This window comes from Protobothrops mucrosquamatus, unplaced genomic scaffold (genome assembly GCF_001527695.2).
Source record: "Protobothrops mucrosquamatus isolate PMUCROS unplaced genomic scaffold, P.Mucros_1.0 scaffold131, whole genome shotgun sequence".
NCBI classification, from domain to species: domain Eukaryota; kingdom Metazoa; phylum Chordata; class Lepidosauria; order Squamata; family Viperidae; genus Protobothrops; species Protobothrops mucrosquamatus.
This window is the reverse complement of record NW_015386498.1, coordinates 952,963-980,873: the sequence shown is the minus strand read 5'-3', so window position 1 is coordinate 980,873 and position 27,911 is coordinate 952,963. Positions and strand designations below refer to the sequence as shown.

Below are 27,911 nucleotides of genomic sequence, written 5' to 3'. Positions count from 1 at the left end.
TTGCAAGGCTGCAGCCCAATGGAGCATTGACATTTTTTCTTGCCTGATCTAGGTCCTGGACTTGTGCTATTGTGCTTGAAATTCACTCCAGACAAAATAAAGTCTGGTTTGTAATCCCAGATTTCCACTGATTATTCTAGCTGAATAGATTTCTTCTTCTAAAAATGGATTATATTCTCTCATGCTTCAGAGTCTTTGTCATTGGAAATATAGATTACCATACTTCAGAACATTTTTTACTCATTGAGGTTGGCATGCAAACAGTATTTATATCGTACAAATGTGGCCCATTGGCTGTTATTAAACAATACATCATTCTATACCACCACATTATCAGGACTGACTCTGGGAATTGTTCAGAAACATCTGGGTGTATTTTTATATGCCCCTTTCTACTTTAGCTAGATAAAGTAGCTTGGCTCATTTATGCATTAATGAATTCACATTAGATGATGTGTGAAATACAAGGATCCTTTTAAAAACTGTTTAGAAAGTATCACAGCTGTGAGGCTGTTAACCAAGATAAAGCATTCTGATTGTTTAGTTCTTGTGCACAAGCAACTCTACCTGTTTATTTCCAAGCCAACTCAATACCCATTGCCAATTTTGATTTTAAAATTTTTAAATATCCTTGAGAGATTAAGAACAGTAAACAGAAGGACTACTTATTTTTTGTTGGAAGGCCTTCATCAAAAGCTATATAAAGTTAGTGGTTGAGAAAAGATCTTTTCATCATGAGAAAGCTTTCTTTAAAGATGGTAACTTAGTGCTTACTTTGACATCATTTAAGTGCAAGGGGAAAACACTATGTATTTTTCTGTATTTCTAAATGTGACCTGTTTTATATCTAGCCCAGACTGTTTTTCTGATGTTTTCAAGCCACATTTTATATTCATAAAACTAGTAAGATGACAAATTCATTATGTTTACATTAATGAACATCCTGAATTAGTCCTGCAGTTTTCTTGGCAAGATTTTAGAAGTGGTTTGCCATTATTTCCTTCCTAGGGCTGCGAGACAAGGACTAGCTCAAGGTCATCCAGCTGGGTTTGTGCCTAAGGCAGTACTAGAACTCACAGTTTCCTGCTTTCTAGCCTGATGCCTTAACCATGACACCAAATTGGCAATGGATAGAGGAAAAGAAGTATTTTAAAATGGAGGTGTGGCACAGAATTAATAATATGCATATAATAATTTTATAATATAGTGTGTAGTCTGTATATGATATTAAACAAGATTTTGTTTGGCTTCTGAACTATATTATTAATAACTGCACTAGACTACAGCCACCCTTTTTTGCTTATTTCTTTAAACTCCAGTATAGGTGTATATGTTTGTCAAGTTTTCATTTAGCTAACCACGAATCTGGTTTATGGATTTGGCTGAAAAAGCAAATAAATGTTGCATATTTCTGTTAATAAACAGATTTTTGAATATAATTTGAGAGCATAAACATTTTATATGACATTTTATATATCATATGACATTTGTTTCCTATAGTACTATATTTCTATTTGCATTTTCCCATGATTTATTTATTCATTTTTATTCCATATCAGTTCACTGATAATTTAGGGTAGCTTACATATTATACCATAAAGTGGTTTGTTTGTTTGTTTGTTTGTTTGTTTGTTTGTTTTAAAAAACTTTTGAACTAAGAATTGGTATATATTAATTTTTATCTACAAATGCATTTCAGGTTCTCCTATGCACTGAGAAGTCCAAATTCATTTTATTTTTATAAGCATTTTTGTGCAATGCATTTCTAATCTGCCTGTATCAGGAACATTTGTTGCAAACAGTAATGGAAGGAAAATGAGGATATGAATGCAGTGACATTAAATAAATGCTTCAAATTTATACTTTCATTCACCATCTGATACAAGTGTGTATGTTGCAACATTTGTGCCATAATGCATTTCAGTGTTATACCTTTTGCCTTCCCCAGTGGAGGCCCATGAGAACAAATAGTTCCATTTTTAAGTTTAATTCCCCCCCCCACACACACACAATTGTTGATGAGGGTTCCTTATACAAATGACTACATTAAATATTGTCTGGTTCTCATGCTCAGAGGCTATGTTCTAGATTTGGAAACTTAGTATATTCCCAGAAATAAAAGCAATATAATATCAAAAATCTTATTAATTGCTCAAAATTTATTCAAAGTTAAGATTCAAGATTCAAAAAAGGGCTCAATTTAATTTTAATTTGTGATTTGAGAATTAATTTGAGATTTTGGCAACTGGATTCAATTTCAGCTAGTGTAGGAGTCCAGATTTGATTTGGGGGAAAAATGATCCACCAGTTATAATGGGGAAACTTAAAACATCTAAGCTGCTCATCCTGCTTTCAGAATGAAAAATGAAGGAGACAAAATTTTGGAGAATTTTAATCTTGCAGATTTCAGTTGGATACTTCCAAGGATATAAAGAGAACTAAACAGCTTTAGTTGAAGTCCATGCATAAAATATCTATTCCAATATAAAAATGTAAATTTAGAAGGATACTATGATCAGTGGTATCAAATGTTGCTGGGAGAATTTAAGGACTAATAGGGTCTCTATCCAAGTCCTGACCAATGGTATTCACACAAGCAACCAATGCTTCTTTGTTCCATGTCTATGCCTGAAACCTGATTGAGAAATAGTCCATATGAACTGTTTCCCCTTAGGTATTTCTCAGTTAGTCAGTAATCACAGTCTTGATAAACGTTTCCAAAATTCTAGGATAGAAATAGATAATTGATTATTAGGGATCACTGGATCCACAGAGAGCCTTTTAGGAGAAAGACACCACAGTTTCTTTCAGGGATACCAATATCTGCTCTCTCAATATTTGAATTTCAGAAGTTTAAAACCACTTTACAGAATGACCCAATTCCTCCTATAAATAATTACAACCATATCATATAAATGAAAAATACTTTCTGAATGTTTCATCTTAACCAGGGTTTGATATATCATTCTAAGAAAAAAAATAGTAGGGGAATAGTATAGGAAATGACTTCAATTGTCTGTGATCAAAGCTAACCAATAATAACAATATTAATACTCAGCACTTATAAAGCCCTTTAATCTTCAAAGCACCTCGAATGACTGATTGTCTGCAAAGATTAGTAATGAACTGCTGTCTTATGAATCTTTGCCACATCTACATCAGGAGTTCAGATTCAAGTCAGGTCAAAAGAAACTAAAATGATGAATCTTTGATAATTGATGACTATTTAGTTACCGTAACTGATTCACTGTTCATCTAGCTATGAGCACATTTCCAGGTTAAGAAGCCACACACTCAGTGTAATGGTTAAGAAAACAATTGTTAAAAAAAAACAGTGTTGGAAAAATAATCACTTCATGAAAAGAAAAGAAAAAGAAAAGGATAAATATGTTAATATCACATTCATTTTAATTTTACATCTTATTTGGTATTCATTTAGAGTTTGATTAAGGCATTTTTTCTGAAAAGAAAATGTTGGTAATTGGAGCAATGACATTAAAGTGATCTGATGGTATCACACTATATTATGAGCCTAACCCCCTGGACATCCAAGAAAAATAGAAAACTTAATTAAAATTAATCAAGGTAAAATTTGCTTTAGGAGGATTCTCATTCTCAGACATTCATTTACTTCTTAAAATGATGAGCCTATAATGTTCTCAATTACATAAAGGTAATTTTTTCAGGTTCTCAACCTACAGGAATACTATACTATAATAAATGTATATTGTAAGCAATTGATTGTACACATGCTCTAATCAGACTGTCAACTGAATGTAATTCTGACGAGAAGCAACGGGTGGAAACTAATCAAGGAAAGAAGCAACCTAGAACTAAGGAGAAACTTCCTGACAGTTAGAACAATTAACCAGGGGAACAACCTGCCTCCAGAAGCGGTGAATGCTCCAACAGTGGAAGTTTTTAAGAAGAGACTGGATAGCCATTTGTCTGAAATGGTATAGGGTTTCCTGCCTGAGCAGGGGGTTGGACTAGATGAGCTCCAAGGTCCCTTCCAACTTTATTATTATTATTATTATTATTGTTGTTGTTGTTGTTGTTGTTGTTGTTATTATTATTATTATTATTATTATTATTATTATTATTATTATTATTATTATTATTATTATTATTATCTTCCCAGGTATTGAGGTCAGGCTGATAGTTATATCACTATTTATTTGCTGATAGTCTAAAGCTAATGCTGTTTCAAATTCATCCATGATCAAGTCTTTCATAAGCTCTAAAACTGAAGTGAAACATACTGTGGGCTCTAATTTGCCACCTGTTGAGATATTAGTTTGTTGTTTTGACAGGATTGCCAACATCCTCTGTTTATTACATGGACAACAATGTTAAAAAGTCATCAGCATTTCATAGACATGTTTAACATATTTGCTTTTGTCTTGTTTTAACTTGTTAGGAAGAAGATAGTAAAACAAGATTTGGGGTGTACAGAAAAATAAAAGAGAGCTTTCCTGAATTAGTAGTGAAGAAATTGCTAGTTGGAGAATTGCAGGAACACTCAGTTTCAAGAAAGTCTGGATCAGGGTAAATACATCTACATTGTACTTCATATAATGCTTTTTTTTAAATAAACTTGTTACTGAATACAGATTCACTTACAAACAACTTCTGGAATAAGACATTTTGGAGGATTAAGCTAACTATCCTGATCATTGTGTCTAAAAAGATCTAGCCAGGAAGAGCCAGAAAGACAATAATTCCTCTTTATATGTTGGAATTCCATACACTACTTTAAAATAGAATGTGTTTCAACCTTCTAAATCCCTCTATGGATTTAAGATTTTATCTAACAATGCCACATATATCTGTATATAATACAAAATATACATTTTTAATTATAAAGTTACAAAATGATGGCCACTTCCCTAGAAATAGGCAGGGATCAATGCAATTTTAACTTCATTAGTTGTTGACAACTATAGGAGGCAGCATTCATCTCCATTTCAAGGGCACGAGCCAATGAAGAAATTTTCATGATCATTTGGCCAGCATGATATCACAGAGCCCTGTTTTCTCCCCACAAAAGTGGTACCTATTTATCTATTTGCATTTGCATGCTTTCAAACTACTAGGTGGCCAGGAGCCAAGCAAAGATGAGCATTCACCCCATCATGAAACAGAAATAGGCAATATTTCCCCAAGAAATAGACAAATGATTAATTTAATTGCTCCAGTCCAATAATAGTTCCTGGAATTTTCTGTTTTCAAAAGAAAAGAAGAAAAACAATATATATATTTTAAATATGAAAACAAATAGTTGATTTAAGTTTTTAAAGTATCCATTATGATGGATTTATGTTTATAGACTTATAGTAAATCCATGAATATAAGACATATACACTGAAGATCTACAGTACTAATGAAAAGGCAAATAAAAAAAGACACAACAGAATTGTTATTGTATTTATATAATCTTTCATGGGTTATTGAATAGTTTTAATTTCCTCTCCTTCTTGAATATGTTTGTGTATTTTTTATCTTGATTTGGGTTTTACTAGTATAGTATTATACTAGTAATATTAATTTTATTTACTCATTTGTTCATTGGATTTATAGACTTCCTTATTGCTAGATGACACCAGATAAGTTACATTTGAAAGATGTTTCATTTAACAACTGTGTCTGGGAAGGAAAATTCCATCATTGCAGAAAAAAAGCCCAACAAACAGTTGTCCTAACCTCAAGCCTAGGAGCAAAGTTGGGTTTTCAAAAACTTATGAAATGAATGCAGAGGGGGAATGTTGTTCCAGAGGACAGGTACTGTAGAAAAAAAAAAAAGCATGCTTCGCAGCTACCTATAATTGACATTGTTTGATTAAAGCGAACAGGCTTGCCGACTCTGATGAATTTAATGGGTAGGCAGAAAAGATTGGAGACAGGTAGCCCGAAACAAACAACTTGAATTGCCTCTGGAAGGCCTTGGCAACTACTGCAACTTGCAAAGTTATGGGTGACAAATCCACCACTGTCATGTCACCAAGCCCATTGTAGACCAATTGCAGTTCTGAGTGGTCTTCAAGGGTAGCCAATGTAGAATGCATTATACTACTACATTTGCCATATGACTATATATACATTTGCATATCTTACTTTGATTTGATATTGGTTTAATAGAAAAAAAATGATGTCCTTTGAGTCAAGGAATATCAAACTTTAATCCTGTGTTAAGTTTCTATGTGTTTTACAAATCAAAGGTGAAAATGTGAATTCTGTCTAACCTCTGAAATGCATTTTCCCAAGATTAGTGCTATAGTTTAGCAATTTGCTATTTATGGCTGAAAAAACATTCCCTTATGTAAGTTTTATTTGCCACAGGATCAAAAGGTAAATGCAGATTTTTTAATCAGGGTAGTTTACAGGGGCATGACATTCCAAGAATTTTACACAATGTTCTCTGTGAGTATATTTTTCAATGCTTGCTTTCAAAGGAAAAACAAAGAGACTCACACGTTGTCCTTTTTGAGTCAAAGTTTTTTAAAACATCAGAAAAATTGAGCAATCCCTACTGGTTTATAAGTGCAATGACAGGTCATCCTTCTATTCTTAACATAGATTAAATGCAGAATTTGCAAAAGGAAGTCAATCTGTTGATACATTAACATTTTTGTTCAGCAAGCATATCTCGTAAAATAAAACCAGGAATATACCTCAGAGGTTTTGCCCTAGCATTTTTCTGGAAGGAAGTGTCCACCCAGCTATATTTACAAATATATTTATAATTTCACTTTTATATTTAGATTTACAATATTTTAATTATTAGATGTTAAGTGAATTTAATTAGCAATGATTCTCTGATTTTTGAAAGAAATAAGCATCCATCATCAATTAGATCACTTTTGTCTGGCAGGGAGAAATAAAATTTGAGGCAGCTCATCAATACAGTTTGGCAGACCTTAATGCCAACTGATGTGGAGGACTGTTTAAATGGGTCCTTCCGGCTCACTGCCAGCAGGTGCTGCTGTAGGTACAGGAGAAGAAAACAATGAAAAATATGAGGGGAAAAAACAATGAAGGATGGACGGGGTGGTGATGGAAGAACTAGACAGAGAGAGAGAGGGAGGGAGGGAGGGAGGGAGGGAGGGAGAGAGAAAGAGAGAGAGAGAGAGAGAGAGAGAGAGAGAGAGGTGAATGTGATTGTGAATGTTAAAAAAATTAGTCATCAAATGTAGCACTCATTTGGAAAAGCTATAACCCATTTCCCTGAGGGAATAAGGAACATGTTCTAAAAAGAACAATAGTGCTTTTTACAATTTATCCAAATCCAATGCCTTTTTTGCTCCGGTAACTGCAGTGGAATTATCAAATTATAACACTATATATCATAAACCTAAGGATCTAATGCTGTGTCATAAGACAGGCTTGTACAGCCATTCCATTTACCATACTGACTGAGGTAGTTCAAGTCACAAAATGTCATTAGTTGTGAGAAAATATATAGAGGAGTTTGTAACAAAATGAGGTCTTTAGTTTAATTCAGTTCTGCTGGTGTCTATTGTCTATTGGATCATCACTTTGAACATGGGTTTTGCAAAATGAAATTTGAAATATGTTTTGAAATGTGATACTGGTTTTCAGGTTGCAATACTACACTGACCCCCAAAGAAAGAATAAGGAAAAAGCAAAAAGGCTAAGCATCTTAAAAATGAAATTATGAGTCTGAATTCTCTTTTGACACTTCACCCTTTTTCACAGGAGTAAAAACATACATCTGAAAATGCAGTGTCTATATTTTCAAAATATAGGTTGCTGGAAATATAATGTGCTATATTTACATATTTACATATAGTTTAAATATGAACTTCACATCCCCAAACTAATTTTCTAAGGGAGCTTAAATAACTTTCTAATTAAATATATGATTTTAATACAATATCCTGGAAGTTCTTATGTCAGTATGGAAATGTATGGTACTGATGAGTAAGACACAGTGAAACTCGTCTAGCATTGCTTTTAAATAATTTTTCCAGGCACATTCATAATAAAGGAAGTTCAATTATTCAAATGGAACTTATTTTCATTGTTATTCCAATCCTTACAATGTCACTGAAAACTGCAATAGTACAAATTATAAATGATGAAGGAATAGCCATAGGTTTCTAAGGCTCAAGTACTTGATATTATGTGCTCAGCACTAGGAAACAAACAACCTGAATCATAACTAATGTTTGCATTTTTACTAGCTGCGACATTAGGGCGACAAGATTCTTATATGACAACCAGGATGGCATATTGGTTAAAGAACTGAATTGGAATCTGGGTTACATTCACATTCACCCTCAGCCTAAAAATCAAGGCTCTGGTAGCTTTTCAGATTAACAAATGTTATCAAAAATAATCTTTCCTCTCATAAAAATGTATGCCTTAAATAAAATCCATTAGTTTCAAAAATGTTACTGGACTACTTTTTTTGCCACAATAGTCTCCTCTCCTCATATGGTATTTATCAACCTGATATGGTTGAAGGTTATCATGAGAAAAAAATGGAAAGGCATATATCTTTGAGAATATAAATAAATATATATTAATTAATACTTGTACGTAGCTAAGAAGAAATGAAATTACATATTTTGAATTCTTTTAATATGAACAGATACAATGCCAATCAACATAACAAGGCTACAGGCTAGAATTATTCAGTTATTATGCTCAAAATGCAATAAACTTTGATAATAATACATTTGGTTAACATTTTCAAGGCTGTATTTCAGGGAATTGTTGCATTTCTTCAAAATGTTTTGCATATTTCTCATTGAAAACCTTGACACAGAAAAAAAAGCTTTCTAGAGGAACTATTTTAGAAACAAATTTTCCATTTGTTTCCCTCCATGTCACAATGAAGAGGGAGTGTGGTTAAATAACTTAAGGTTGGGGTGGACAGTCTATAGCTCATAAATCCCAGGTAATCCCTAGCCCATTTTTGCAGCATGCATCAATCCACAGATTGTTCAGATCATGAAATCAGCAGTAAACCACCCATTTTTGGCAGTACAAGCTTGCACACACACACACACACACACACACACACACTCTTCCATAAATCAAGTACACTTATTTTGAACAACATTCCTGTTTTTTTAAAAAAAGGTTGAAAATGTGTATTGAGTCCTAAAAACATTGTCTTTTTATTTAGATATAGTTTTAGTTTATGCACAACAATTGTAAACTTCATGTTATGTGTGAATTTGTTACGATCTAGAATATTTTCTCACAATCTTCTGAAATGGCTGTCAGACAACTTGATTTAAAAAAAGATGTCTAAGAGTAACAAGCTAAAGATGATTGCTTTAAGAAGTAACTCACAACTTGAAAATCCACGTATTCATCTGAAGAATTAAAAAAGAATCTGCAAAAAGATGGAATTTTAAAAAATAGAGTTTATTTTGAATTTATTTTGAGGTTAAGATCTTTTCTTTAAATATTTTTTTCTTCTAAACTATTGTTTTAAATGATACAAAGACTCCTTTGAATCTTATTTTAATGTATTTTAAGTGTGTTTTTGAAGAAATTGTGTGCATACTGGACCTGGAATAAGGCAACTTCCCTGTTTGTTTCTAAATTGGAAACAGTGTTCCAAATGTGTCTCAAGAATCTGGTTTGTTATTCAACTCCACTTTACTCCATATCCTTCACAAACCTCCCTGCTAGTGCTCTTTTCTTCCGACAAGAATCATGATGCTCTGAATAGTTTTATTTGCATTAAAACAATACTGATTTCAAAAAGGTTAGACATATTCATTTTTTGCCCTTCAGAAAATCCCAGAGCTACATGCTAAACCAAAAAGTTTAAATAAATTCCAGAACAGACCACTTTCTGCAACACTGCATGGCCATGTACTCGCCAGCAGTTAAGGATCCCTTTACATTTTTAGACTTGAAGTCAGAGAATTACAGTTTCTCTTCTTCTGGAAGTCAATGAGTATTGCATATTAAAATGGAATGCTACACAGGTTTTTGATTTTTTTTTAAAAAAATACAGCTATCCCAATTCAAATAATAATTCATTTTACTTTAAGGGCTTCCTCTGGCTATATCAATTCTAGTTAGATCTCTCATGTTTCTTAAGATAGCTTGTAATGCTAATAACAATACTAATAATACTATTGAAGGCAGCAATAAAGTGTATAAAACAAGTTAAATAAATCTTATTTCCACAAAACTGCAAAGTTAGTGATATCCTTAAATAATCATATTGTATGTGCTTACATTTATACATATGAAGGCTAGTTGTTAAGTTGCAATACATCATATCATTCTTCTAGATTTACTCTTAAGTATTCTTTTCAGCACTAGTGTATGTAATCTTTTTTAAAAAACAATTTTAAGTAGGAGAGAAAAGACAAGAAGCAATACATCCAAAATGTTTTAAGGAAGATCAGAGACTATCATTCTTTTTTTAAAAAATGACTAAGTGAAAGGGCAAATGCTCTTTCACAAAATAACACAACAAAATAACATCTAATGGTATATTATTTCTGAATAGGTGGGTTTTTTGTTTTTGTTTTTGTTTTAAATGCAGATGCAGATTATAGGCAGTTTTTTGTCATGCCAAGCAAATAGGAATTTCCATTAGGTAATTGTCATAAAGTATGTCTCATACAGGAAAACCACTGAAATGCTGATGTAATGTGGCATTGGCCAATCCAGTTTCAACTCCATCCCAAAACATTAAGTAAATGTACAGAATAGTACAAAGTTCTGTGATTTGACTATCAGTACAGAAAGTTTTGAGACCGTGTCAAGTTTCTATGGCAGAGATCACTAGGAGACTGGGGTCAGAAAGGCAAAATATAATTGTTATATTCTCTCACTAACAGTCCTAATGTTTTATCCAGAAAATGTTTTAGCCATTCAAATGAAAACTTTTAGCCTATTAACAAAAGGCAATCTGTCCAGAATGAAGGTAATGTTGTAAATATAATTACTGAAGAAGTGATACAATAGAATTTTAAAAAGAAATATAGCTTTTCAAATGATAGTATTTATATACAGAGTAATCAAACTTGATGATATCAAGGGAGATCTAAGCATCTAAAATGAAATGAATGTTACTTTTACTGTTAAAAACTTGTATACAAATATACAAAAGTACAACCTTTAGTCAGTGGTGGGATTCAAATATGTGAACGACCGGTTCTTTGTGTGGATGCTGTTTCCGGAAGTCCATTCTGGGCCTGGGCAACAAAAAATTAGCTACCGTTCTGCCAAAATGGTGCAAACTGGCTGAATCCCACCTGTGCCTTTAGTATATTCTAATTATTTCATTAACAATGTATTTGTGCTATTATTGTCCCTCAGATTCTTTACTTGTCTTGGAGATCATAGGGCCTATTTTGTTATATTATGTATTTCCAAAAGACTAAACCTTAAGTTACAATGTAAGAAAAATATGCAAAGTGGTAAATTCATAGGTAGAGCTATATGATTTATGATTAAAGTAATTAAAACCTTGCATTAAGATAAATTGAAGGAGAAAAAAAACAAGTGAGGCTCAAACATGGTTTATTATTTGACCAAAATATAACAAAGATTTTGAAATATCCTTGCCTCAATACAATCTTACAGTCACAGAAATTAATGGCAATCCATTTACAGTAAACAAATATTTGTCTATTAACAAAGCAATATTTTTTTTAAAAAATCACTAGATTCCAATATGTAGTATCAGAAAAAAAGAGAATTTTCCATTGAGTCAAGTGAAAAGGATACACTTTTAATAATATGACTTTGTCAACTTGTTAAAGTTTCCAACTTTAGTCATTTTTAGTTCAGTTCTCCCCAAGCCTTAAGCATGGATTAATCTTAAAAATGTTGCAACGGATGAGAAAGGACTTCAAGATTTAATAATAGCAGTCCACAGATTTAGTAGAGCTGCCCAATTCTTATTATGGACAGAACTTGAAGTAGGAAGCAGTTGGACTTTTCTGAACATCTCCTTTGTGTGCTGTTCAGATGTATTCCAAGGCTATCAATAAATAGCCTTCTCATTTCAGGTTCACCCTATTAAATTAGCCTGAGGGACTCTGTGAAAAAGATAGGAAAAGGAAAAACTCAGAGATATCTAATTGGGGGGGGGGGGTGTAAAGGGGGGGAGTCAAGAAAGCACCAGGCAACTATGAAAAAAAAAGTGATTTCAAAGGCAAAAGTGGCAGATCATAAGCCAGAGTGCCAATATAAATGAGAAATATGTGCTAGAGTGCAATGAGCATAAGGAAGGCTTAAGCTGTTCCTCCGCCTTCTCAATCAGAGCTTTACTCATAGACAAAACTCCCTCCCTCTCTCATTCAACTCACTTAGGCTGTCCTCCTCCCTCATTTCTCTCTGCCTATTTCTCAGCGTGTGCTTTGCTACAGCGCGACAGAGTCAGACTCCTCTCACTGACAGTCAAAGACATCATTTGCACTTAGTGAATTCAGAGAGGGATCTTCCAAACCAAACTTCACAGAAAACTTTTTGTTCTTCCTGAAGAGAAAAGAGGAAGCAGAAGGGGAAAAAATCCAACTGGGTGAAGAAGTAATTGTGGCGGAAGAAAAGCCTTGCCTTTTTAAAAAAGGAATCACAACAACTTTTGCTGCAAGGATGCCTTTGCTTCTGACTAGAGGATTGATACTGTTATTTTGCTGGATTATACTGCAAAGTTCCCCAACTTCAGGATCGGATGGACACAATTTAGTTTCTGATTGTCCATCCTGTGCCCTTGGCACCCTTTCCAAGAATGTGCCCAGCTCACAGCCTGAGATGGTGGAAGCTGTAAAGAAGCATATCCTGAACATGTTGCACTTGAGAGACAGACCTAACATCACTCAGTCAGTGCCCAAAGCTGCACTTCTAAATGCTATCAAGAAACTCCATGTCGGAAAAGTGAGAGAAGATGGCAATGTAGAAATAGAGAATGACATTGGAAGAAGAACAGAAAAGAATGAACTGATGGAGCAAACATCTGAGATCATAACGTTTGCAGAATCAGGTGGGTGCTATTGGAAGTGGGGTTGAGAGGGAAGCACAATGTTGTTAGAATTGCAATTAACTTTTCTTTGTAATTGTTATATTCCAGATGAGGTGGTCGGAAAGTAGAGGGCAAAAGTGTGAAGGAATGTGAATCCCTAGAATTCAGCTTTGATTGCAGATATTTTATTTATACTCACCAAACTAGCCAATAAGTGATGTACACGCATCTAACATTTTGGATTTGATATTAAGAAGTGGGAACTTCTTTCCCTACTTGAGAAAAGAACCAATCAGTTCTAACCAGAATGGGGTAGTAAATAGGCAAATGGTGTAAGTGAAGAAAAACAGCTACAATTAGTTTCTGAAACAACTCACTGTAAAATCTGTCAAGATGAGGATAAATATTTGTTACACAGTTCCTAGCAAATGTTCAGGGCAATAAAAGTGTTAACAGCTACTGTCAGAAAACCTAGTACTAAGTGGCACAAATAGTTGTAGGCAATCCAAATTGTAATGCTGACTTTTGCACAGTGGGGGGAAAAACAAAGCAAAGAAAAATGGTACTCCTAAGAGTTCTCTGCCAAAGAGTGCAACTTTGATGGGGTGCCTTTCCAACTACTTATTTTTTTAAAATATATAACACTGTCCTACAGTGTTCAACTCATTTTCCACTCCTGCAAACAGGTAATTATTTGAGCTGCTATTAAATGATAAATACAGACTTTATCATTCAATGTATGAATTATCTTCAATGTTTAGCTTTTGTATACACACACACACACACACACACACACACACACACACGTGTGCCTGTGCCCAGACTGCTATACAGTCAGACTTACCAATAATAAGAGATTAAAGAATCACAACTTAAAACTTTCTGGAGATTAATGCTGTTCTCTAGTGAAAGCACTTTTCAGTGATGCCAAGGCAGCTTGCAAGGAATCTTATTGTTTTGCTTAGCTCAACATATGGTGGTAAACATACGCATAGGCACACTGAGCATTTTTGTTTAAAAGTTTGCTGCAGCAATATAAACAATTAAGGCAACTCTCTCAGAGTTTCCAGTTCTGAAAACCTGTTGACTCAGATGTTCTGTTTGCAGAAAAAGATATGCAGAAAAGTGTGTATGGTTTAACAGCAGACATTCCTGCTGCTAAATGGTATGAATTCCCACTGTATGGTTATCCTTGGAATATATGTCAGAGTAGCACTTACCAAATTGCAACTCCCCCCACTCCACCCCGGCTTGCCCGAGAAGGGTTTGCTATGAAGAAAAATGACTCATTCTCTCCTTTTAAAAGGTGGTTGGAAGTGATTTTATTCCAGTGGTTTTACTCTATGAAGCAGTAAACAGTCAGAAGCAGGGAAATTGATAGACCATCTGATGGGCAGACACTGCATCCAGTTTACCACAGAACTCTTTCTAAGACAGATGGAATGAACTGTGGTTTCTCAACATTGTGTGAGTTCTAGAGGTTTGTACTGTTTCTGCTTAAAACAGGCTCCAAAGGCAACTGTGACACGCTTCAACTGTGGTGTGCAGTCCAATTGGCTTAGAGAATCACATGATTAATATTTGCTATGCCATTGCCCAAAAAGTAGCCAATAGTCCAGCAACTCATTATTTCTTTCAATTAGAACTTATAAATATTCAAACTACCACGATTATAATTATGTCAATATTATATTTGTCATGTTATCCGTGCTGACTAGAGTTCAGTACTGACTAGAATTCAGTATAGCAAAAGCAGGAAAACAAACAAAAAATCCTGAACTCTCCTGAAATATATGTTCTTCTGTTCAGACTAACTTCAAGCATAAAAACTTTCCTCAAGATCATTTCTCTTTCTTCACCAGTTTATTCCATGCTGAAATGTGAAGGTCAAGAAAAGTTTTATTGCACAAAACAATATTGCATAATATTCAATTTATATGCTGATTATAGCCCTCTTGTGGTTATCAGGTATTTTTTTTTAAATCTTATTCTGAAAAAGACAAGAAACAACACTTTGCATGTTATCATAAAGGATATTTATAAAATAGCGATGCTGAAGTGTACAAAATCTGCTTTAGGTTATATTTCAAAACTAATTGAACAAAATATGAGAAATATTCTTTACCAGTATTCTGCTTGTTGTTCTTGAAAGCAACTATCTTTTCAATGGAACAGTAGAGAATAAATGAAAATGAATGGAAACATATCTTCAGTTTTGTCAAGCTTAAACTATGAAAAAAGTGTAGTTTCTTTTTTTTTTTAATTTTTGAAAGCAAGTTAATTTAATAAAATTATCTCATTGGTTTCAAAAGTTATGAAATTAACCTGCTCAGTAGTCTGAGAAAATTTCTAAGTTATAGTTTATAGAGCTCTCACAAGGACACAAACATTCTTTCTGAATTGAGACTAAGATAGTTTGAAAGAGGAAAAAACAATAAAAGGCTCAGTGACAGCTTTCTAGATGAAATAAGAAATGGACAATTCCAAACACATATCAAACTACAGTTGTTCTCAGACTCAAGAGATCAGACAAATTCTTGGCAGGTGCTGCTGACAATCCAGATTACCTTTTGTTAAACTAATAGCAACAAATAAGTAGCAGGAAAATGGTAATTTAACATGGCATCACAATTACTACATTTATTATAACACAATTAATTAAAGGTATTTGAAAAATACATAAAGCTTTTTCTCTAGTAAGACCAGATTTACAGTTGGCTAAAATGCTTGTATTTTTAAATTGCCTTTGGGAAACAAGAATGAATATTACTGTACTTATCAAGAATATCACAAAAATGAATATTGCTGCAATAAGCTATGGTAATCTAGTTAACACCCTAAATTTTACAGTCAGATGAATAATAGCTACTGGACTGTGTTATACACTGTTTGATTTATAATAACCTATTGGTAATTATAAAGTCATTTTGGTGTAGTGGTTAAGGAATCAAGCTACAATCCACGAGACTCTGAATTTTAGTCCTGCCTTGGGCACAAATCCAGTTAGGTGACCTTGGGCTGGTCACTTTCTTTCAGCTCTAGAAATGGCAAATCACTTCTGAAAAGAAAAACACCTGTGGGGGACTTCTCCAAGAAACAGATATGATTGAACAGAAAAAAATGGTAATTCAGCAAACAATTTTTTAAAAGTTGTAAATAACAATTATGAGTAAGGAGGAGATAATATTGATATTCTAGTGGTAATGATCATCATGTAATCAGGAATAAATGGAAACTGTAACCAAATTTATATCAAGCTTTGTCTGAACCTGAGCAGGTTTACTACATATAAATGTCTTCATGTTATCTTATGTATATTTTCCACTTCCTTGACATCTGACAGCAAATCTCCACAAAAGAAAATTTAATGATCTTTTAAATAAATTTGCAATAAAGTATTGAAGGGAGACAATTTACTAAGTTTTCAGATTCATTCATTAAAAATAAAAGGGTTGCCAGTAGTTCATTTTTTATACTGAAGACATAAAAGCAATTAACCACAAGAGGGCGAGCTTTAAGGTTAACCCCCCCCTTTCCCCCCCCCATTTCATTCAAATTAACCTAGCTTCAAGTTTCTTTTTTAAAATCCTACTGGCTCTGAAAGAGAAATTTTGCAGGGCTTATTGCTCTCTTCTTCTTTGTTTTGTATTTTTCATCTAGCAGAATTGGAGAATTTCTTCAGTGATGAACTAATGAAGAATATGATCTTCAGAAACAAAGCAAAGACAAATGGGGAAAGGAAAAGAGATGGAGGGAGGAGGAGGGAGAAGAGAGAAAGAGAATACTTGGAAGCTAAAAGCTAGCTATTATTAAAGAAAAAAATTGGTGGTGTCATTCTTTTTTTGAAGGCCATCTGATGAGTTTAAATTATTAGCCAACATGGCCTGAAGTAGATACTTGGTAAGGTAGTCTGGATTATAAATCTTGACTATTTTGCTTCTTTTTGCAAATTGGATGTTTGTTTTTGGCCCATTCTCTTTTGAAAAAAATGATGCCTTGTTTATGATAGTTAAATTTCAGGTGGAGTGGGAACAACTTCACTAACCCATTGATAAGCTAAATAAAGTTGGAAATATTCTTTCAATCTGAAATTCTTTCAGTCTGGGAAAGAATGACAGAAGCAAAGAAAGATATTGATGAAGGAGACTAAGAGACAGTAATCGTAAGTACTTTAAAGGAATACCCATGGCAGCTGAAGTTATATGTGAACAAGATGCTGTGTTCCTATATGAATACGTTGTTGTAGATTAATGGCAACTGTGTCAGAACATTTTACCTTGGGAGACTTTCCTGTTTCCTTCAGTTTTTACATGTTTTTTTACTACTTGACAGTGGGAAAAGATTTATCTTGAGGTGAATTTGCTTTGCAGTGCAGAAGGAACTTTCTCCTTTTTTTAAAAAAAGTGAATCTTGAGTCAAGTCTTTGATTACCCCGGATTTCTTGTTTTGAGGCAAGTTGCAGCAGTGATTCCCTGACCCTCATTCTGTTAATATTAATTACCAGTTTGTGACATGTACTAAGATATGTCCTGCAATCTTGAAGAAGTATTAGGTCCTGAGACTGGGTCTCTCACTACTTCTCTGACCATTCTCAGTTTAGCTTTTTCAATGAATTGGGAAGGATATTAAATAAATTAAATAAAATGAGTCAATTCATCACTGCTGCAACTTGCCTCAATACAAGAAATCCAGGCTGATTGAAGGTTTGACAAAATGACTTTTTTGGTCTAAGGCATTTTGAGAATTTTGTCAATTTCAGGTTTAGTCATTTAAAGCTCCAAATGAATCTGGATGCGATTCAGATGGATTTTGGATATTCAATGAATCAAATTAATGGGCGGACTTGACTCATTTCACACCCATGCTGCTAAAATTAATTGGAAAGCTAATTACAACTAAGTTAAGACTATAGTTATAAAAAGGCTTGCTGGAGAATGATCTTGAACTCAGTGGGATTTCTTCCCCAAAAGGAAAAAATATTTTCTTTATTAATTCAATGTTTTGGACCCAATGTCCTATACATGGAATTACACTATTATGAAATATTTTCCATTGATTCCCTTGTTAGTTGAAGTATCTTTGTATACAGTCTACTCAAGAGGTTGTGTGACTTTCAAGAGAACACAAAAATTTGCCAAAAATCAAGCTCCTCCCTGAATTCACCAGTTCTTTGCAAATGGAAGGAACATTTCCATGCATTAGTAGGACTATTTTGCACTCAGGTCAATGGGATTTAAATATGGTTCCTTACCAAATAAGTGTTTTAGGCATAACTGATCTCTTTGGTAAATACTCAAAGACTGGCACAAAAATTAGTTTTGCTGTAACTTAATGATACTATGCAGTGTTCCCAATATGAACAGCCTACATATTTAATTTCTGTGATATTTTTTTTTAAATTGCAACAGGGACCTTAGGAAATACTTCTCTATCACAAGGCAAGAAGACATGAGGACAACTCTTAGAATTTTAGGTAGCCTATCTAGGAAATTTTTTTAAAAAATGTTCAGGATTTGAAAAAAAATGTGAAAGGTAATGAAGAAGGGTATTATGCCATCACTTTTAAAAAATAGCAACTGTGATCAATAAACAGGTCTCAGGCTGAGTATCTGGGTCTGCTGATAGTATTGTGCTTCTTATTTACTTTCTTATTTGTGAGTTAAACTTTTCAAGTGACAGCAGGGAGAAGTAAGATGTTTAAGTGCCAGTTGGACATCTCATGTTTCTGGCTATACTATATTTCCCACAAGCCTGTATGAAATAACAAATGGTATGTTAATATCCTGTAAATTGTCTGAATCTACATGTATATTTCCTTTACTGACTTTTTTTAGAAAAATGCATAGCGATAGAGCTTTGGAGAATATTGACTGAATTAAATTTCTTCTTGTATAGAGATTCAAGACTATGGGCACTCAAAAATATAGCAAAATGTTAGCAATTCACATTAGAGCATGGGTGTCAAACTCGTTCATGTCACATGATGTATCGTGATGGTTTTTGCCATTGTGGAGCCATGGTGGACGTGGCCTGCATGTGACGCATCTGGCCTGTGGGCCGCCAGTTTGACACTCCTGCATTAGAGCGATATTCAAAACAATGTCAGGTGGAAGATATAACACTAGTTGTGCACCATATGAACTGTGCATAATGACAAATGGTACTTCATAAGAATGTTAGGATGGTCTTGGAATTCAGGTACAATTATGTTAATAAAAGAGTTTCTATTAAACTAAGTGCATGGAAACACACTTGCCTTTTCCTACATGAGTGAATGACTAATTTATCTCTCAGGCCTCAAGATTTAGAAAAAAATATTTAGATGTACATTTGGGGACATAAGCCAGATAAGATCAAAACCTGTTCCTGGTACTGGATAGTGTATATTTTTCCATTGAGAGAAGTATGAGTGTACCTGGAATCTCTGCCTTAGTGAAAGCTTATAGAATAAATTATACAGTACAGCTCCTAAAGGCCACTACCAGAGGTGAGGATATCCTAACTGATCAATATCTACTTTTATACTGCAAGAAATTAATCACACATTATTCATTTTTATAGAAAGTGAAAGGAGGTTTTAAAACAGAGAACATTTGATCACACTTGCATTTATTACAGAGTTATGCACATATCTAAACATGCCCAAATATATGTTAGTATAAATCAAGAGTTTGTTGTACAGAAAATAAAATCATTCACTTACACTACAAAACAGAACAGCTTAAAATTGGAATGAATAATGGAAAAATTAAATAACAGATCTTTCATACTAAATGGTTACTCCTTTAATAGATTTAGTATATGTGCAGTAGAAACTTGACTACTTACAATTAAATTCCAATGGATTCAAGAGTTAGGAACATAACCATACATCAGGGAAGTATGCTAGCAGGAAGTATAAGTTTCCTGGAAAATAAATTTGATATTTTTTTAACTCTTGGAATATTTTGAAATGTATTAAATAGCCTTCATTTTTAAATAATATGCATGGTACAGAAATTTCAATTTTTTTATTAAGCAAAATAGTCAGAATTCATGCTGGAAAACATGAATGATTTCTTTCTCTTTTTTGTAAATGATTATTTAGAATTTTAATTACAATTGTAAAAATAAACAGAGAAAGAGAAAGGAATGGTTTAAAAAGTACATGAAAAATGAAAAGAAAGAATATCTCTTTATCCCATGTCACATCCCTTATCTATTAGCAAATCCATAAAACATCAATTTGCCAATCCTGGTGCTAGCAAAAAAAACCTTACAAATGATTAATGATTTCCATAGAAAGTTTTAGCACAAAGAAAGGGAGTTAACATTTCTCAAGATATTTCTGAAATAACTTTTTTTCCACTCAGATCCTTCAGAATCCTCACTTCAGAACTTTCTACAAGTTTTCTCTGGCAAATAACTTTTTCTATCACCTTCCCACTTAACATGCCTTACCCTTGAATATATGTTTTTCTATATATTGTGGACAATGGAAAATAATGGTCAGAGTTTCAGTGTAGTTTCTGACATTACAACGATAGCCAAAAAAAAAAAAAAAAAGAACCATTTCTGTTTCTATTATTGAATACACTTTGAAGAAACTTTTTTCTCATTGGAAAACTGCCTCTGCATCTGCTCTTCCAATTTAGCTGTGATTCTGAAAAATTATTTATATATCCAGATCCATAATAAGCTTAGCTCTTAGTGTTGTTGTGTTTTATAGTGCTTGTTTTACGTGATTGCAGTATGAGCTTGTTTTGGCACTATGTTCACTTAGTTCTTACAGTAAACCTATCACAAGCTGTTTTTTATTAGCTGGTTTGTTGCAAAGCCTGATGCTAATTTAAGGCCAAGAGGAAGTGGCTGATCCAAGATCACCCATCTGGCTTCATGCTTGAGGGTAAACTAGAATCTTGGTCTCCTCACTTTTAATCCATCACCTTAACTTAGCTCCTGGATAATAATTTTTATACTTTTCAGTGTGCTATCAAGTTGGTGTTGATGCTTAGTAATCATATTGATGGATTTTCTTGATAATCTCTCCTCCATTCTGGTCCTTCAGTCTTCTATCTATTCAGAAGAGAATTCAATTTTTCTTCAGAATTTCATTCATGTCAAAAGTGCATTTGCCATCATGAATACTGAACATAAAATCTTACAATTGTGTCTTTTTCAGAGCCACATAGAATTAATATGTAATAAACAGGATTAACATGATAGTGCAGTAGTTGTACTCTATTAGGATTAGGAAGATAGTAATGCAAATAAGACAAAATTAAATGCTAATTCATTCTTAGTGTATACTTTGTTTTGCTTTCATTATATAGCTGCTATATTAACTCAAGATGTTAAATCTATCTTTGTCCTTTAGTCAATCAGATAGAGAAATGGGAAAGATACCTCCCTATTTGATTGTTTATGTCATTCCAAAGGAAAATGTTGACATTCCAGCAAGTTCATGTCATAATCTAACTGTATTTATATGGTTATTCTCATTGTATTTTTAAAAATATTGTATTAATTTCTATTACAAGATAATTTATAATTCCTGTCAGATTAAGTGTTAAATATATCTTTTTTGACTGAAATTTATAAATTTAGGTTAAAAAAAATCCCTCTTGTTTAAAAATACCATTTTTTATAGCAAAGCTACTTTTGAAGAATTACTGTCCTGAATTAAGGGAAGATTTTATTTTGTTTCAAATGAGGCAGTATTGCCTAGAGATATCTATTAAATCTGACTGTTTTGTCAAAGTAATGAAGAAAGTATTGCAGTGTTGCACTGAAAGGTCTGCCTCTTATATACATGAAAACACAAATGTGAAAAGGGAAGAGTTAGTGTCACAATGACATGGCATTCATTTCTTCATTTGCCTTTGTCTTCTATGCAATCTGGTTTTGATTTGCAAAACATACTGTGAAATTTCAGTCCAGTTTTATTTATGTGTTGATGTGGTAAGTAGTGCCATTCAGCCATATAATTATAGATGCCCAGTTATGTGAATATTAGCAGCTTCTGTCCTCTTTTATAATACAAGGTGGACAACAAAGCTGATCATATACATTTCTTTCACTGAAATGGTGGAAATAAATTCCACTTTGCATTCAATCACTTGTGTGTGCTTAAATAATTTGTTGAATCACAATTTAGATTTACATGTACTGTACTCCTTAAAAGTCATACAAATATTTTGCAAGGAATACATCTGATGACAGCTTGACTTTCAGAAGATGAGAGGATATACTTGCATTGTTATAGAAAACAATGCAATTTATTACATATTTTTTTAAAAGGATCTTATCCTGCTTTTTAGTAGGGGATGTTCTCTGATATATTTAAGTGTAATAAGTAGAAGAAGTAGGCATTGTCCGCAGGCTTACAACAGAAATAATGGAACAAAGAAAGCACTTCCACAGAGCAATTCTTCAAGTTAAATACATTTTTATACATATGTTTTTAATTGATTAAATAAAAATAACCATAATTACAAGATAATAAGGTAGTGGCAAAGAAAAGTGTACTGAAATAATGGACTCTTGAGAGATCAGATCAATGTGCTATATTTCCTAAAAAGTTCAAAAAGGTTTTCTGCCACATTTCCATTTTAAGGAGTCAGTGGTGTATCTGTGTTATAACACTAGAAAAAGTACCTTAGGTCTAAATGATAAAACTTGAGATCACAAGATCAAGACAGTGTTGTATTGAATTTTGTATTAAATAACATTTCATTTTGGAAACAATTATAACCATCAAAACACCAATTTTTACTAGCATTTCTGGAGAACATTGGTCTTCAAGAAAAATTAGAGGGTTGAGTACAGGTCTGAACTAAGGGAGTTAAAAGACTTATGTATTAAATTACTAACTACCTATATGTTGGATGTGAACAAACTATCATATCTCAAAGCTTAGTAATTCATATAGAAGTGCAAAGATATCTAGTACAGAGATAGATATATAGACAGATGTATGTATGTATGTATGTATGTATGTATGTATGTATGTGTGTGTGTGTGTGTTGTGTGTATGTGTGTGCATAAGAGAAAGAGAGAGAGAGAGAGAGAGAGATCCCCTTGGATTCATGCCAGAAAGAATGCTATTCTAGCCATAAATGCTATCCCACATTGAGTTCCTTCCTTCCTTCCTTCCTTCCTTCCTTCCTTCCATCCTTCCTTCCTTCCTTCCTTCCTTCCTTCCTTCCTTCCTTCCTTCCTTCCTTCCTTCCTTCCTTCCTTCCTTCCTTCTCCCATCCTAATCTTCAGATTGAACCATTTTACAATATGTGAAGAAAAACATAATAATACTATAATCACTCTCTTTAAATGGCCAATATTATAAATATTCAATTCTGGTTTAAAGCATGTGGGATAGAGTTGTTTTAGCAACTTTGAGAGAAATGCTCAAATTGGGGGCAGGTGGGTAACGGATGCTACATAAACTTTTAGGGCAAGGAATTTTATTCTAGGCCACAACAGTTCTGTTATCTATTGCCAATAATAGGGTCAAAGAAAATAAAATCCATAGTTTAAAAGCCAATGCTTTATACAGTATTACTTTTTCTCTGTTTTTTTTTAAACTGTTCTGCTGTTATTAAGTGATTTTTTTTCTTCCTTCCTTCCTTCCTTCCTTCCTTTATTGATATTGTAGGTCCTGCCAGAAAAATGCTGCATTTTGAAATCTCTAAAGAAGGCAGTGAATTGTCAGTGGTAGCTCAAGCTGATGTGTGGCTTTTCCTCAAAGTATCTAAAGGTAATTGTACCAGAACAAAAGTGACCATTAGACTCTATCAGCAGCAGAAACTGCCAAAGCGCAGCTCTCTACTTGTGGAAGAGGAAAGTGGACGGAAGGGAGGAAAAAGTGAAATTCTGATATCTGAAAAGGTAGTTGACACTCGTAAAAGTACTTGGCACATTTTCCCAGTCTCCAAAAGTGTTCAGGGTCTCTTGGATCAGGGAAAGAATTCTCTGGATGTGCGGGTTACTTGTGACCAGTGTCAAGAAACAGGAGCCAGCCTGGTGCTGATGGGAAAGAAGAAAAAAAAGGGAGAAGCTATGGAAGGTAATGAAAGCACAGGAGAAGAGGAGAAAGAGCAATCACATAGGCCCTTCTTAATGATGCTGGCCACGAATTCAGAGGATCACCACCACAGGCGGCGAAGGCGAGGCCTTGAGTGTGATGGAAAAGTCAACATTTGTTGCAAGAAGCACTTCTTTGTTAGCTTCAAAGACATTGGTTGGAATGACTGGATCATTGCCCCACAAGGCTACCATGCCAATTACTGTGAAGGTGATTGTCCCAGTCATATTGCAGGCACATCTAGTTCCACTCTCTCTTTCCACTCCACCGTTATCAACCATTACCGCATGAGAGGCCACAGTCCTTTCTCCAACCTCAAGTCATGCTGTGTTCCTACCAAACTACGACCAATGTCTATGCTCTATTATGATGATGGGCAAAATATAATTAAAAAGGACATCCAGAATATGATTGTAGAAGAATGTGGGTGCTCATAGGTTATGTGCATTTTGCATATCAACACTTTGGGACAACCTTTTTAACAATTTCAAAAAGACAATTTGAAATAAAAACAGGAAAGACCAAATATTCAACAAAACAGTTATATTTTCAACATAATAGCATCTAGTATTCAAATTAGAGATAAGCAGAAGAAAGAAGAATGACATTGTTTCTAGGGTATGGATGAGGAATGCTCATCAAGGCAATGCAATCTTTATATGCTCTATATTTTATTGCATGGTATTCCACACTTAGCAACAAGGGGAGATATCTTTCTCTACTCAAAGTTATCTTTGCATTCAAGCCTTGATTATAGCATACCTAAAATATAGCAATTTGGCTGTTAAATCCAAAATATTATTAAAATTATATAAAAGCCATGTGTATGAAAACTACATTCACTGGCACTTTTATTCCCAAGAAGCTATCAAGGACACATTGAGTGTGCACGTATGTGATTGTGCAGCTTCCTTATGGCAAGCACAAAAAGCAGATTGTGTGTGTGTGTGTGTGTGTGTGTGTGTGTGTGTGTGTGTGTGTGTGTGTGTGTGTATATATATATATATATATATATATATATATATATATATATATATATATATATATATATATATATATATATATATATATATATATGGGACAATTAATATGCAGGTGTACTCACCTTTATTTTCTGCACTATTTTTGCAAAAACGTTTTTAAAAAGTAGGAGAGAAAGAAAAAGAAAAGAAAAGAAAAGAAAGAAAGAGAAAGAAAGAAAGAAAGAAAGAAAGAAAGAAAGAAAGGAAATACAAAGTTACATTTCGTAAAGGTGCTTATGACATTAGAACTATGCAACCAAGTTGATTTGAAATTTTATCTGAAAGAGAGAGAGAAAAAAACAACAACCCAGACTTAAAAAAACAATGGAAGTACCATTAATTTTTTTTCTTCAATGAAAGATACTTGAATGGAACATGTTTGTCCAGTTAATGGACCAACATTTCTATATTTTGTAAAAATGAGAAAAAAAAGTTTTTTTAAAAAAAGATTGTTTACTATTTGCACTACAAACCATGTTCAACCTGTCTTCTAACCTTTATTTAACTAGTAATTTGGGGAGGGATTTGGTTGGGTTGGAAGGGAATTGAAAGCTGCACTTATTGTGAGCTATATAAGAACTGCTACAGCACACAAAATAATTATTTTTATTGTCATATTTTATACCTTAAAAATGTACACCAAAGACATTTGTGTGAGCTTCTAAACAATCTGTTTTAAACTAATGTTATCTATAGGTTAGGATCTGATTTAAGGGTCATTAGTGAGGCTGGTTGTATTCAAACTATTATAGATGATTTCTGGATGAATCTGACCACCAGAATTGAAGGGTAGATTTGGCTATTCATTTATAAAGCCCTTAAATTATTCTGGGAACTTTAAATTAAAAACTGAATTTTAGAATATTGCAGTTGTGAATTCTTCATATGTACAACAGCTGTACATTATTGGAAAACAATACAATAGAAAGTTGTAATCATATTTGTATATGTATGTGTATATACAACTTAAGCACTTCAGGCAAGGCTTTTAATGTTCTTAAAAATAATGTTTGTGTGCCAAGCACAGTGTATTATTTTTGCCCCTATTTAAAATTATATCATTCTATATAAAACCTCCAATATAAAGATAGACCAATCTGATCTTGCATCTTTCTTCAGTTGTAAATTTCAACTTCAAGACAGCAGGATCCACTTCTCTTGAATAGTTTAAATCTATGTAGCAATTAATGGACAATGGGTATGAATATTGGTGATTACATGTGTTCATTTGAAAGTGTGAAAAACAAGCGGAGAGTGGCAAATGAATAAGAATACTTGTGTACTGCCTGGTCATCTTGCAATAATTTCTGAGTTATATTGGAGAAAATGTCTCGGTGGACAATGCCAGACAAGTAATCTGCTCATTGTCTTGCCAATGTATTATTCTCCAAATAGGAACTATTTCATGCCCTGACAATATACAAGATTTATGTGTCAGCAATTTATAAAATGCCACTGAACAATCTGCCATCATGAGCATGCTTTGTAGATTACCTGTTTTGGTCAATGCAGAGTATTTGTCCAGATATTTAACGAGTGTAAATCCCAAAATTCCAGGCAGCATGATTAAAAGCATCTAAGTAGGTGAAGTTTGAGTAGAGAAATGGTGAAAATTCCAGAATGCAGTGGCGTTGCACATTTTTATATGATTGCAAAGAATAACTGATGCTGATGCATATTCATCAGGAAACTTGCATTAAACCTGGTATGTGAGAAAGTAAAAGAGTTCTGTTAAGAGTAATGTTTTCTATTACCAGTTTGGGATGGAATATGCTTAGAAATTTAAACTCATATTTCCCCTCTATCTGGCACTACTTAAATGCATTCCTTTTATAGCACAGATAGAATCCATTTGTGCTAACAGGCTTAATATCATAGTACTTTGAAGGCAAGAAGGATAAGACAGTAGTGCTGCCTTTCATTTTTTTGTTAGCCAAATCTCAGCAGCTGTAATCCAATGTATTGAACTTTATATCTGCAGATAAGCTGGCTACATTGCCACTGTAAAAACCTAATAGCAATTAGAAAAATATGATGCTGGAAATCTTTATTCCTTAGGTGAAAAATCACAAATAGTAATAATAGCTGTGGCACTGATTGAGAATTGATTGTTGTAGTCAGGAAGGGATGTGGTTGGGAGTCACACTTATGAAGTCAAGATATGGTCTAGCTCGACTTCATGAAGTCTCTCAGATAGTGGGATATGGGACAGAGAAATGAATCCTTTCTCTCATACATTTTAGTAAAGCATAAAAATGATCATCTTGGCTGATAAGGAAGGTCCATGGATGAAACATTAAGTATGAAACTTTATGTTGCGTTGGTGGTTGCTTCAAGCAGTGTGACAAGGTTATTAGTTTGTCTGAGTACCTGAATTTACCTATATGTGTCAACAAAATAGAAAATAAAGGGGGAAAGTGTTTTACATCATTCAATAAAAATCAAAATATTTGCTTGGAGATAAATCAAATTTAATTCACAATACATAGCTTCCATAACGTAACTAGTCTGGTATACATTTATGTAGGTTTTTAAACTTTCATTTTATCCATTTTATAGAAATAAAATACATTTCATATTTAAAATGTGCATAGGTGTTTTTCCAAATAATACAAAAAGAAAATGTAAATTATTTGCTTATGTAATACTTTGCAGAAAAGAGAACATTCACTAGTGATTTTGGGAGGCAACAAAATCTTAAAGGGGAAGTGTTTAAAGTGATGTAATTGGAAACACTCGATTGACTGTAGTGTAGAAAAAATTTTTTTTCTGGTTTATTAGTTACATTTGGAATATCCAAGGTTATTGGAAATTTCAGCTGTATAAAGGTGAAATTAAGCAGAGGTTATCTGTACCTTAA

At 33.4% G+C, this 27,911-nt stretch overlaps 1 protein-coding gene across 1 annotated transcript; it reads left to right on the top strand.

Moving 5' to 3' along the window:
* The first annotated feature begins 12,586 nt into the window (after window positions 1-12,586).
* Window positions 12,587-24,628, top strand: INHBA (inhibin subunit beta A). The gene is made up of 2 exons (XM_015813066.1): window positions 12,587-12,988; window positions 23,601-24,628. The coding sequence occupies exons 1-2, from the start codon at window positions 12,601-12,603 to the stop codon at window positions 24,464-24,466; spliced, it is 1,254 nt and encodes a 417-aa protein (XP_015668552.1). The 5' UTR covers window positions 12,587-12,600; the 3' UTR covers window positions 24,467-24,628.
* Window positions 24,629-27,911: the final 3,283 nt, after the last annotated feature.